Source organism: Micromys minutus (assembly GCF_963924665.1).
Source record: "Micromys minutus genome assembly, chromosome: 3".
In the NCBI taxonomy this organism is placed as follows: Eukaryota; Metazoa; Chordata; class Mammalia; order Rodentia; family Muridae; genus Micromys; species Micromys minutus.
The window spans coordinates 69,796,303-69,809,463 of NC_137972.1; the positions used below are offsets into that span (position 1 = coordinate 69,796,303).

The 13,161-nt window shown below is 42.2% G+C and overlaps 2 protein-coding genes across 2 annotated transcripts in view; both read left to right on the forward strand.

Moving 5' to 3' along the window:
- Positions 1–13,161, forward strand: part of LOC308418937 (protein FAM169B-like) — a gene marked incomplete at its 5' end in the record, with an annotated part of 76,715 nt that overhangs the window by 45,103 nt on the left and 18,451 nt on the right. The window lies entirely within an intron of this gene.
- LOC308418453 (guanine nucleotide-binding protein G(I)/G(S)/G(O) subunit gamma-5-like) lies at positions 5,518–5,715 on the forward strand (the record flags this gene model as incomplete). The annotated part of the gene is made up of 1 exon (XM_080913825.1): positions 5,518–5,715. One exon carries the CDS (start codon positions 5,518–5,520, stop codon positions 5,713–5,715), a length of 198 nt encoding a protein of 65 aa, XP_080769951.1.

Below are 13,161 nucleotides of genomic sequence, written 5' to 3' on the forward strand. Positions count from 1 at the left end.
GTCATTTACATTTAAAGTTATTAATAGTGGTGTTTAGATGCCGGTTTCTTTTTCCTTTCCTCCTCGTTAGTCTTAGTTTACTGGTTTGCTGTGTTGGCAGCGGTGGATTCCTTCCCAGATCTTCTTTGTTCATCTCTCCCTCTCATGAAGTTTATTCTTTCCTTGAGATGGTGAGTTTTTTTTTTTTTTTTTTTTTCCATGTCTTCTACAGTGCTCTTGGGTGTCCGTGAACTTCCTTGATGTGGGCATGTCTTGGAATGCCCTGATTTTCCCTTCTATTTTTGAAGACAGCTTTAGCAGCCTTGGTTGGCAGTTTATTTATTTTCAGTTCTTGAAATACATCATTCCTTCTTCTGCTGGCCTTTAGCATTGCTGTTACGAGACCTGGTATTGTCAGGGTATTTTGGCCTTTATAGGTAATTTGGCATTTTTTCCTGAAGAAGTTTTAATGTTTTTTCCTTGTTTGGGAGTTTTGACACCTTGACTGTATGTTGGGGGAGGCTTTTTTTCAGGTCATATTTTGGGGGAGGGGTTTCTAAATGTCTCTTGTGTTTGTATATGTATTTTTCTATGTTTGGGAAATTTTCTGCAATAATTTTATTGAATAGGTTTGTGCCTTTAGTGTTTATGTAAGCTCCTCTTTCTATAGTATGGTGATTTGAATAGGTACAGCTTCCATAGGGACTAGCACTATTAGGAGGTGTGGTTTTGTTGGAGTAGGTGTGGCCTTAATAGAAGAAGTGTGTCACTGTGGGGGCAGGTCATTGTGGGTGCAGGCTTTGAGGTCTCCAATGTTCAAGCTCCATCAAGTGAGACACAGTCTTCCCTTTGTTGCCTGTGGATCAAGATCTCTCAGCTACCTTTCTAGTGCCATGTCTTCCTGGACACTACCATGCTTCTCACCATGATGATAATGAACTAAACTGTAAACCAGCACTAATTAAGTGTTTTCCTTTGTAAGAGTTACCTTGGGTCATAGTGTCTCTTCACAGCAATAAAACCCAAACTAAGACATTTGGGTTCTTAAGTTTGGTACCTTGATCACATTCCAGAATTTTTGGATGTTGCGGTCATGCTTATTGGTAGAGGCATTTTTAAAGAAATTATAATTTACCTACTATTGGGTGTGAGGGAGTTACACAAGCATCCTGGCATACAAATGCCATGGTGGGTGTGTGGAGGTCAAAGGACAGTAGGCAGGAGTCCATTCTTATATAGGTCCTGGGAATTTAAGTCGGGTCTTTAGGTTTGCTGGCAGGGGCCTTCCCCCATTGATCCATCTTACCATCCCAAAGCCTGCTTGTTTAGCTAGTTTTGTTTATTGATGTTTGAAGAAGGCACCCATCTGCCTTGCCCTCCAACCTTAATGATCTTTCTTCTGCTTGCTCAAGTCTGTTGGTGACTCTTCTCACTGTGATTTTTTTTTAATCCATAATATTTTTATTGATTATGTGGAAATTTCTCATCATGCTCCCTGATCACACTCACTTGTGTGTCAGATCCTTAGATCCTTTCCTACCCGTGTAACCTCCCCCCTACAAAAAGAAGAAGAGGAGGAAGAGGATGAAGAAGAAGACGACCCCAAGTCTACCTTGTGTTGCCTATGTCTTCACTGTGCTTGGTCAAATTCCCAGTGGCTAACTTCTTAAAGAAAACTGAGTCTTTCCCTACCTGCACCCCCACCAGAAGCCCTTGATTGTGGAGAGCTACATTTCAGCATCCTAATCACAATTTTGAAGGGTTCTCTTTGATGGTTTCCTGTCTAGGCTTTACATTTTTGGGAGGGGGTGCTTAGTGGAGGTAGGGGTTGTTGCTAAGCCTTCTATGTCCTTCTTTCTAACTGTAAGTCTGCAGTCCTTGAAGGCACTGCAAAAGTATGTAGCATTCATAGCTTTTATAGTCAGTGGGAACACAGATCATGGTTTCTGGCAACAGCACGAACCACAAACATCCACATGGTCTTTGGCATCGGTACATGCCATGACCTCAGCATGGTCTCCGGTGGCAGTACAGACCACGGACATCAACATGACCTTTTATCGTTGCACAGACCACAGACACCAGTACAGCCTTCTGTGACAGCACAGGCCAAGGACATCAACATGGCCTCTGCACATTAATCTGGCCTCAGGTGACAGCGTGACCCACAGGCATCGACTTGACTTCAGGTGGCAGTAAAGACCACAGACATCCACATGGCCTCCAGTGCTAACATGGCCATAAACATGAACACAGCTCCCAGCTGCAGCAGGACTACAGACCTAAACATGGTTCTTAATGGCAGCATGGAACTTGAACATACATGGCCTGAGGTGGCTGCACAGGTCACCTACATCAACATGGCCATCGGTGGTAACACACAGCCTTCTCTCACACCGGTCATTGTCTTGGAGCTCTCCATCTCTCCACTGTGTAAGCACCTCTCCCTGCCCCCATCTTTCCTACCTCTTTATTGCATATTCATTTGTTGTAGTGGCACTGGAAACTACATTGTCACACAGTATCTACCTACCTACCTACCTACCTACCTACCTACCTACCTACCTATCTATCTATCTATCTATCTACCTACCTACTACCTACCTACCTATTTATTGCTTCAGGCTTTCTGGTTTCTGACGCACCATAGATACTGGACGATCACTAGGACTTGTCTCAAATATCCAGCTGTTGCCCGGAGCTAAGTGATCTTCCTGCAAGGCAGAGTGTCCTGGGATAGGTTCTTTGTGAGTTTCAGGCTGCTGCAGATCTTCCTTCCCCAGAAGCTCAGGGCTCTCTACCTTTGTGTGCATAGCCTATAGGCAGCACTGCTGCTCCTTCCCCCACTACTTCCTCCTTCTGTCTCCCAGCAGGGCAAACAGTATGGGCTGTATGGCCAGCCTCAGCAGCTTTAAGTTGGGGGCCAGCCAGGCCTAGGACTGGCCCTATTCATTGATGACATCTGGTTTCGCAGGACTAGCTCTTTCATGTGCTCCAGCAGCTTATAGATATAGTAGGGCTGGAGCAACTCAGGGCACTGGATCTGGGCCTGGATGGCTCGGCTATCAGAAAACCATGACTGTGTTTTTGGTTTGATTCATTGAGCTTTTTCATTTTCAACATTTCCATTTCCCTCCAAATCTTAAGTTCCTTATAGAATTGTCTTCTATTTTCTGGCTTTTCCTGTCCGTATTACTGTTTTTCTTACGTATCTTATTGCCTTTTTTTTCTGATATGTTGCTGATTTTCCTCTCCAGATCCTGGATTGTGTTTATTTGCTTATTTTCTATCTTCATTTACATTTTAATTATTTTTTTAACCAGAAAACTTGAGAAATCTGTAAGGATTCCACATTCCATATACATCTTGAAATCACCCAATACATATATAATACTGAATAGTTCCATGTGAAATATGGAGGCATTATAGTAGTGTGTTTTTGTTTAGCCCTCATTTTATTTATATTGGTTATACATTATTATACTATATACCATAATATACGTGTGTGTGTGTATATATAATATGTTGAGCTATTTGTTTTTGTTACAAACCTACTGGTATTGGTATATGACTTTTAAAAAGTAGTAAGACTTTTAACATGCAGTTAAGAAAAGAGTGTATGTCAGAAGCCTGTTTCTTCTCCCAGTCTCCTTTTCTCTTTCTATTCTGGTTCTTACCTGGGACATTTCCCTTCAGGCTAATCTCTACAGTTCTGCCGATAACAAGTTCTCTGAGATTGTTGTTTGAAGTATATTTTTATTTCACATCCATGCTGGAAGCATGGCTGATCTGGATAAAGAATAATCACAAGAGCTTAAATCTTGTCAGGTCCAGCCTCGACGCAGGGTCGGGGTTCTCAGCTGGAAGCAGGGGTGCCTAGCAGGTGCATAATGAACACGGGCTACTTTTCGGGGACAAACTGGTCAGCAACTTTTCAAGTGTTTGTTGCTTTCTCCTCTTTCTGTCTCTCTCTGTGTCTCTGTCTCTGTCTCTGTCTCTCTGTCTCTCTGTCTGTCTGTCTGTCTGTCTCTCTCTCGCCTGCAGCTTGAGGCTGCACACACTCACACACTCTGCATTCTCTTGTACACTCTGCTTTTCTTCTTTGCGTTTTTCTTTTCTCAAACTTCCACACTCACACATACCTCTGTTCATTCCCCTTTTACTCTCACACACACACTATACACACCTCACATAGCTCGCACACACCACATGCACTCTCCTTACACATACACACACACACACTCACACACACCTCTGTTCATTCCCCTTTCACTTTCACACACACTCTATACACACCTCACATAGCTCACACACACCACATGCACTCTCCTTTCACACACACACACACACACACACACACACACACGCATTCTACATACACACCTCACATTCCCTCTTCACATGCTCTTCTCATGCTCTCTAGCCTTTTTCTTGCCCCAGTCTTTTATTGATACCCCAAAAGCAGGTGAAAAAAAAGTCATTGTATAATCATTGCCAAATCAACTTCATAAGAATGACCACATCCCAGAAAGAATTAAGAATTACAATTGTTCCCCAAAGTTTCAAGCTTCCCATATTCCCAGGCCTATGGCCCAAATAATAATAATTGCAAACTTATCATTATTTAAACTTTAACTTTTGACTTATTACACTTCAGAGCTCAGAGCTCCAAGGTCAGCTACCTGCATTTTCCTGTGAAGCTCTAATGATGAATGACATGGGCAAAGCTGCCAGGCAGTGGCCAGAGAGAATCAAGTTAACCCTTAACTCAGTCGTTCCTCCAGCTTTCTGTTCCTGTACATTGCACACAATGACTCTCCTAAGAATCCCAGTGTTCTTAGTTTTACTAGTATATAATTTCATGCATTCTGTACTTTCTTATCCAGGAACCACTCACAAATGTTGTGCAAAACTTATTTCCTAACTTCTTTTTCTTTCTCGGAGTCTCAATGTTGACTCTAATTCATTTTCTAATAATTTCTTCACCGAGCATTAATCTGGAACTACCATTGTGCAATTATTACATTGTTTCCAAGATGAGAGCATACGGCATGCACCTGGGCCATTAGGACTGTGCTGCACTGTGCCTCTGTGCCTCAGTTTCCAATTGTTTAAGAACCATTATATCAAGGAACATCTAGTTTCACAAAATCCACCAGAGCAGAAGGAGAAAAAAATAGGAAAGTCAAATATAATAGGATAATTAGGTACACTAAGGCCAACTGAAAGTAGTCACCCACAGATGAAATCTATACATCCATTGATTGTCCAGGGCTAAGGTCAGGAGAAATGGGAACAACTTTTTTACAAAGAGTTGCCATGGGCTACTAAGATGTCTCCATCCTGGCCTACTGCTGGCAGTCCCTGTCATGGTATGCTGTCCCCAGCAACACCTGACATTCCCGCCCCAGCCATCTATGGGTGACCTGATTTCCTGTTTGCATTTTGTGGGGCTTATTGTGTTTCTTAAATTTGTAAATATTTGGACCTGCCAGCCTCTACTTGGACTGACAAGTCGGCCTGGCTGTCCCGAGCACCATGTCGCGTTCTTCTAGCGCCATGAAGAAGGTGGTTCAGCAGCTCCGGCTGGAGGCCGGGTTCAACCGCGTGAAGGTTTCCCAGGCAGCTGCAGACTCGAAACAGTTCTGTCTGCAGAATGTTCAACGTGATCTGCTGACTGGAATGTCTTCAAGTACTAATCCCCTCAGACACCAGACAGTCTGCTCCTTTTTGTAGTCATATATCTTGAGGTTTCTCAAACCACTTTTCATGAGCCAGTGAATATGGAAGAGAAGTAAGTTCGAAGTCTTTACAGAAACTTCTCTTTAACATGTGTCATAAAACACAATCTCTTACTCGTCAGTCCTTAACATCTACCTTTCTGAGTTTTCATGGATCTCTGTTTCACAAGGTTCAACTGTTTTATATACACTGGCTGAAGCATCCAATAAAGCAGCGTACAAGAAAAAAAATAACTGTAAATATCACTTTTGGAGACAGGGTGCCACTTTGTAGCCCTGGCTGTCCTGGAACTCACTATGTAGATCCGGCTAGCCTCAAACTTACTGAGATCACCCACCCACCTCTTCTTCTGAGTTCTGGGATTATAGATGTGCACCACCATGTCTAGACCGCTTTTCTGCCATTTGTGGAGAATTTTTATCCATGACTTTTTTTTATTCAAATAATTTTTCATTTTATTTCTTTCTATTTTCTGGGATTCCAGTTATATCTGGTATTACAGTGATTCATACTGCTTTTCAAGTCTCTGAGAGTCTCTCTTTGTTTTGGTTGTTTTTTTGAGATCGAGTCCTTCTTAACCCAGGCTGGCCTTAAACTTGATATGTAGCTGTCTTAGTTCCTTTTCTATTGTTATCAAGAGAAATTTAGTAACAAGACCATGTAATGGGGGGGGGGGTTGGTTACAGTTTCAGAGGGTGAGTCTTTGACCCTCATTGTAGGGAAGAGGCAGGTAGGCATGACACTGGAACAGTAGCTGGTAGCTGAGAGATTACATCTGATCCAGAGGCAGGAGGCACAGACAGACAGACAGAGACAGTCAGACAAGACAGACATTGACTTGCATGGTATTTTGAAACCTTAAAGCCCACCTTTAATAGCACACCCTCCTCCAAAAGGCCATACCCCCTAGCCCTTCCCATAGCTTTCCACTGATAAGGGATCAAGCATTAGAATCTATGTGAGCCTATGGAGGACATTCCCATTCAGAGCACCACAGTAGTGAAGGCTGGCCTTGAACTTCTGCCCCTGCTGTTCCCGCCTCCTGAGTACTGGGATTATAGACATATGCTACCATTTATGGCTCTGAAATTTTGTTTTCATTTAAATTTTTTTCTGCCTTATTTAGTTAGCTATTTTTATTGATCTGTATCAGTTCCATCTCCTAAATATACTGTTCAGACCACTGGTGAGTGTAGTCATATTCAATTTTAGAATTTCAGGCATTACTTACAGTTTCATATTTTTTGTTGAGATTTTAAATCAATTTCTTGTTTATTTTCTTCATTAATTTGTGAATTAAAATAATTACCTTAATTGAACACATTTGTGACATTGCTTATCCTCCCTCCTTTCCTGCTAATGTCTCTTTTAAATCAGTCATATTTAAAAACTACTTTTTCTAAGTATGGGTCACACTTTTTGGTTTCTTTGCATGTTGGTTGCAGTGACATTACTAAAAATGAGCATTAGAAAACATACAGACTCACTCCAGAGAGGACCAGGGGCCAGGCTCTAGCTACTGAAGACTGCAGACCACCCCCAACATGATGGCAATTTTACTTTTGAGTTTTTTTTTTTTTTTTCTGACTCTGTGATGATATATATTCAGTGGAAACTATAATTTGAATTTTGATCTTTTTCTGGATGTAGTGATGTATGGCTCCTTACATTACTCTTCCACCACATTGGGTAGAAGCAATAAGCTGTAGTGTCAATGGAGGACACCAAATGACAGCCTGCATGGTTCTCTGTTGCTGTTTGGGAGAATGGACACATCGAGTATCTTTTCAATTGTATCTGTCTGTCTGTCTGTCTGCCTGCCTGCCTGCCTGCCTGTCTATTTAATCCATCCATCTATCTATCTTTCTATCTATCTATCTCTATCTATCTATCTATCTATCTATCTATCTATCTATCTATCTATCATCTTTCTCTCACACACATAAGCCTTTAAATATAATTTGAAGATGAACAGAAAAAACTCTGGGCTTCATAGTATTGCCAATTTTAATCCCTGTGCAGCTGCCCTCACCTCCCATAGTCCTCCCTGAGTCAGCCCACCTCCATTCTTCTCACCCATGTCTTGGCAACCACTGGCTACTTCCCTATCACTGTGGCTTTTGAGTTTTATAGTTTTGCCTTTTTAAGAAGATCACGGAAGTTGAACCCTGCATCATCCAGGTTTTTGAGACCGGGTCCTTCCACTCAGCATCACACCTTTGAGCATCACACCACTGAGATTTGTCTCAGTCAGCATGGGTATCTTAGATTGTGCCTCTTTATTCCTCAGGAGCATGTTCAGTTTTCAAACAAACGAGTGCCTTTGGATAGGACATTTCCAGGTGGACTTCTCATTGGAAGCAGTTTGCCAATAGGGTGCTGTGCGTTTCTCGGTTGGTTTAGCGGTTCTGTGATTGGTTTTCTTACAAAATGATGACACTTCAGTCATTTTACTACTTTATGCTGGGATTTCCCCTAAGTAATAAAAATTAGTGGGTTTTACTTTAACTTCTACTCTCAAACCACCAGTCCACAAGGCTGTTAGCCCTTCAGTGAAGAAAGCACTGACTGTACTGTGGGGTGGTGAATTTAAGAAAGAACTTGAAGTATTATACACATGTGCAAAAACCTACAAAAGAACAAACTTGTCTTCCAAATTACTAAAAACCCAGTAAGAACAAGAGCCATGGAAAGGAGACTCAACTACACATATTAAAGGGGATGGTTAGGAACTTGGCCAATCTGGGAGGCCACAAGGATGGCATAGCCCTCTTTGTGACTGAGGCCTCCTGTCAATCAACCTTCTCAAGATGTTCAAGGGCCACAGTCACCTCCTGCACTGTGGCCCTGTGAAGCAGGGGTCCCTTATGTCATCTTCTGGGCTTTTGTGGCCATCGTTATTTTTGAATAAAGTTTTATTGATCCACAGATACTCATATGAATGCTTCTTTTCTGTAACCTCAGAGTCTAGGACTTGCAACTGAAACCTGAATCCCAAAAGGCTAAAGTATTTTTAATGGTCATCCTTACAGAAACATTGTGTTGACCCCTGCTCTAGAGGATACGTTGTAAACATCTCTTACAACAACAAAACAATTCAATTAAAGTTATATTAGTGGAATTCAGGAGCATTCAGAGTTTCGGCTGCCATCTTACTAGCTGCTTAACTGCCCTGGACTCCAAGGCCTTAATCTTGAAGAGTGGCCTCAGGAGAGACCCAGTAGTATGATTATAGCGAAAAGACTGATAACAATTGGCGAAAGCCAGCCTGCTTAGCCATTTCTGTTTTAGATCTCTGGTTCAGGGGTCTCCCCATGTCTTCATTATCTGTTGTCAGGCTCTTACATTGGCAAATGATCTAAATTTGGGTTTTCCCAGCCATTCCTTTTACCGGTCCGCAGAGCAGCAGCCATCCTCAGTGTATTTTCTTTCTTCCAGGATTTTCAGGACAAGATCCACATTCACTCCTAAGGTCTGAGCTGCTATCAACTGGACATTTGGTTACTTTGTGTCCATCAGTCCACAGCAGAACTCACTGTGTCTCATCATGATTCTCAGAAACTGCTGGGCAGGGTAGTTACAGCCTCTGTCTTTGTACTTACCTGTTAAGTCTTCTTCCTAGTTCTTGTCTGGAGAAGACAGTTTCTTTTGTTATTTGTTGAATGCCGATTCCTGGCTTTTCCTAGTTAGTGGTCTACCTGGGAATTCTCATTCAGGCATTCTGAAAAGTCACACATACAAACATAATACATACATACATACGTACATACATACATACATACATACATACATACATACATACATATAGATGTATTCTTCCTTCCTTCCTTCCTTCCTTCCTTCCAGACAGGGATTCTCTGGGTAGTCTTGGCTGTACTGGAACTCTCTCTGTAGACCAGGCTAGCTCCGAAATCAGAGCTCCTTCTGCCTCTGCCTCCTGAGTGCTGGATTAAAGGCACGAGCCACCACTGCCTGTCACACCTTACTTTAAGCCCGTTCTCCATTTTTGTTGGGACATTATTGATGCAGACAGCCTCCTGGCTCCATGTTGGTATCTCTTTGGTGAGTTTTCTCTGTTCCTCTCAAAGGCTCTGTCTCAGGTCTGCCCATACTGTTGGAGTGAAGATTTCTGATTGTATGTGGTGCTGGACTTCATCACCATTGTTTCATTACAGTTACCCACATGACTACAAATTTCCTTCACAGGAATCTGGTGCCCATGTGATCCAGCCATCTGTGGTGACTTTGTCTACACTGCTGAATCTTTACTGTTTTTATTAATTTGTGTGTTTTCCTTTGATATTCAAATGATTTATCCACTATTTCCTCCTGTTGTTGACAATCTTTTTTAATTCCCTGAAATATTCTATTGCACACAGCTTGGTAAAAAGGTGAAAAGCTCTCTTACTTTCTGTTCCTTGGGAGGTTTTTTTTTTTTTTTTGCAAATTTGGTAGAACATATCTCTAAATCATCTGAGCCTGGTGATTTTTGTTAAGTGTCGGAGGGCTTTAAGCTATTGATGTAATGTTTTAATGCTTGTAGGACATTTTAATCTTTCTATTTCCCCTTGAGTCAGTTTTGTTAGGTTGTGTTGTCCTTAGAGATGCTTACGTTTTATTTATTTTCAGGTTTATTGGCATGTTCTCCTACCTTTTAAATTTCTGTGTCACCTCTAGTAATGTTGATACAGGAATTTTTAGAGCAGCAGGATATTTCATGGCCTATTTGTACATTTCCCAAGGCTAAAAGATACCAGACACTCCCCATGGTGGAAGATCATTGTCACGTCAGTGGTAACTAAAGCTGTCTGAATATGCAAAGTAGAAGCAGGCATTATTAAAAATTATTGCAAATAATTTTTAAGAGTGAGAAAATAAGGAAAAGTGAAAGAAACCATAGAGAATGGGAGTGGTTACCAAAAGAGGAAAAGCCCCTGAACTCCATCATGTAGGGGTTTTATCGGGCTGTGGCAGAAACTGGACACAGGCTTAGGCATTCCTTATTCAGATTGGCTGACTCTCTGGGATATAGTGAGCAAAGTGGAGGGAAGGCTCACCGACTCCATGCCTGTACCCCAGCCCAACCAAGTCTGATCATGCATTATTTATATATTGCCTACCCATTAGGGCTGGTTGAGGCTTCCGCTGTCTACTTCTGACTGAGTTATTAGGTATTGATCTTGATTGTCAGTAGCTGATGCTATTACTGTCTCTGCCTTTGCAGGTTTCTTGATAGGTGTCAATTAGATTGCTCTTTTAAAAATCCTTACATGTACATGACCAGCCAGCAGTCTTACCATGACAGAGTTAACTCTGTCAAAGCCACCAATATATAGCTATAGTGTTTTTGGTTATGACCTTGTCTGTGGAATTGTCTAGGGTCTTTATCCCAAAATGGAAGCAGGTTTGTCAGAAGCCAATTTTTACTTGGAATTTAGTCTGTTATCATTGGCAGAGTTAGAAGCAAGGATATGGGGCTGGAGAGATGGCTCAGTGGTTAAGAGCACTGACTGATCTTTCAGAGGTCTTGAGTTCAATTCCCAGCAACCACATGTTGGCTCACAACCATCTGTAATGAGATCTGATGCCCTCTTCTGGTGTGTCTGAAGACAGCTAAAGTGCACTTATATATAACAGATAAATGCATCTTTAAAATAAAAGAAGCAAGGATATGTAAAAGAGTAATAAATCATATCAAGCATGCATTCCCCAGGGAGGCTCATGGAAGCTAGCCACCAGGCACACCAAATTCTCCTGGCGACTCAGGGCCTGTGTGTCTGCCTTTTGTCAGGTCTGGTTGGCTGTCTCACGCTCACTGCACTGTCTGTCATTCTTGGTGCCGGCTTCATTGCTCCAACCGTAACATCCATTCCACTGTAACCTGTGTGAGCAGCTTATACTTTTCATGATGGACCCTCTCTTTTTACTACCCACAAGGAGCTGGCTTCTGCATCAATATCTCTATTTTAATTCCCAATAAACTCTATGTATTTCTTTCTCTTTTTTTTGACTTTAGTAACTTTTAAATAATAATAATAAAAAAAAAAAAACAAAATCCTTTCTTCTCAGTCTTTGCTTTCTGTCTCATTACTTGGGTGTGTGGGCATGCAAGTCTCTCTGCTGGTATTCACCTTCAAGTCTTCTGTCCCTCACTCTTCTACCTTATTCCCTTTAGACAGGGTCTCTCACTGAACTGGGAGGTGGGTTGTAGGCCCAGTGATCTTCCTGTCTTTACTAAGTTGTTCACAGCTGGGTTTTTACATGGTTGCCAGGAGTTTGACCCCAGGTTCTTCTTCTTGCACACAAGAGATCTTACCTATGGAGTTGCCCAATCTTCTCCCTCTTTGATGATTTCTGCCCCTTTCAGTGATCATACTGTAAAATCGATACAATGGGTGAGATCATTTCTCCCAGTATTTCCCTTAGTCTTCCTATCCTAGTTATGAACAGAGGGGCCAGTTTACTGCAGGCATCTTAGGTCTTCGGTTCACGGCTGTAATAGAGCTCTAGGAAAATTGCTTGGTGTTTTACATCATGGATTTTTACTTGACAACTATAAGGTATGATTATCCTTTAGAAAGCACTGGTAGAGTAATTTTGCTGCTTTTTCTCCAGAAGTTGATTTTGAGAAGTTTACAGAAGCATTGCAAAGACAGTTAGAGAGGTCTTCTGTGCCTCCAGATACAGGCCCTTCCTACTATCTGTATTTGTGTAATCATAGTATGGTGTTTAAGATGAAGAAATCTCCCTTGGTTGATATTCTATCAGTTTCTGTTTTCTCTTCTGGGATCAAGAGAACACCCAGCACCTGCAACCCCTGCCAGCCCTCCCGAGCCTCCTCTACAGTATTGTTTCCTGTTGTATTTTGTCAGCTGGACTTTGGAGGAGGACTGGCCAGTGGTGAGAATAGATTCTCCAGTTCAGTTTCAGTGAGACAGATGTGTGTGTGTGTGTGTGTGTGTGTGTGTGTGTGTATGTGTGTAAACAAAGGCTAATTTGGCTACATCCCTTTGGGAGGTATGTAGGGACTATTGGGGTGAGCACATATTATTGACCCAGGCCAGGGTACTAGGGCTGCCTCATTTGCATAAGGAAGAATTCCAGGTCTGCTGGACGTGACCTCCTAAGAGCAAAGGAAGTTTAACCAGGCTACCAGAGTGTGTGACCTCCTCTGGTGGGGCAAAGGCATAGGGCTATGTGCGTTGGGATATGCAGGCCCAGGGAGGCAGGGACTGATCATATGCCTGCCAATCTCAGGATGAGATTTTTGGGACTTGGATGTGCCTTGATCCCATTCTCACTCTAGGCTTCCCTTGGATCCCTGGCCTCACCTTTTCTGACGATTAGACAGGGTTGTGGGTTGGGAGATGTGGAGAAACCTTGTCACATGTTGGAGCCTATGGTGCTGACACCGATCTATGCCTGAGTTAAGGGATGGAT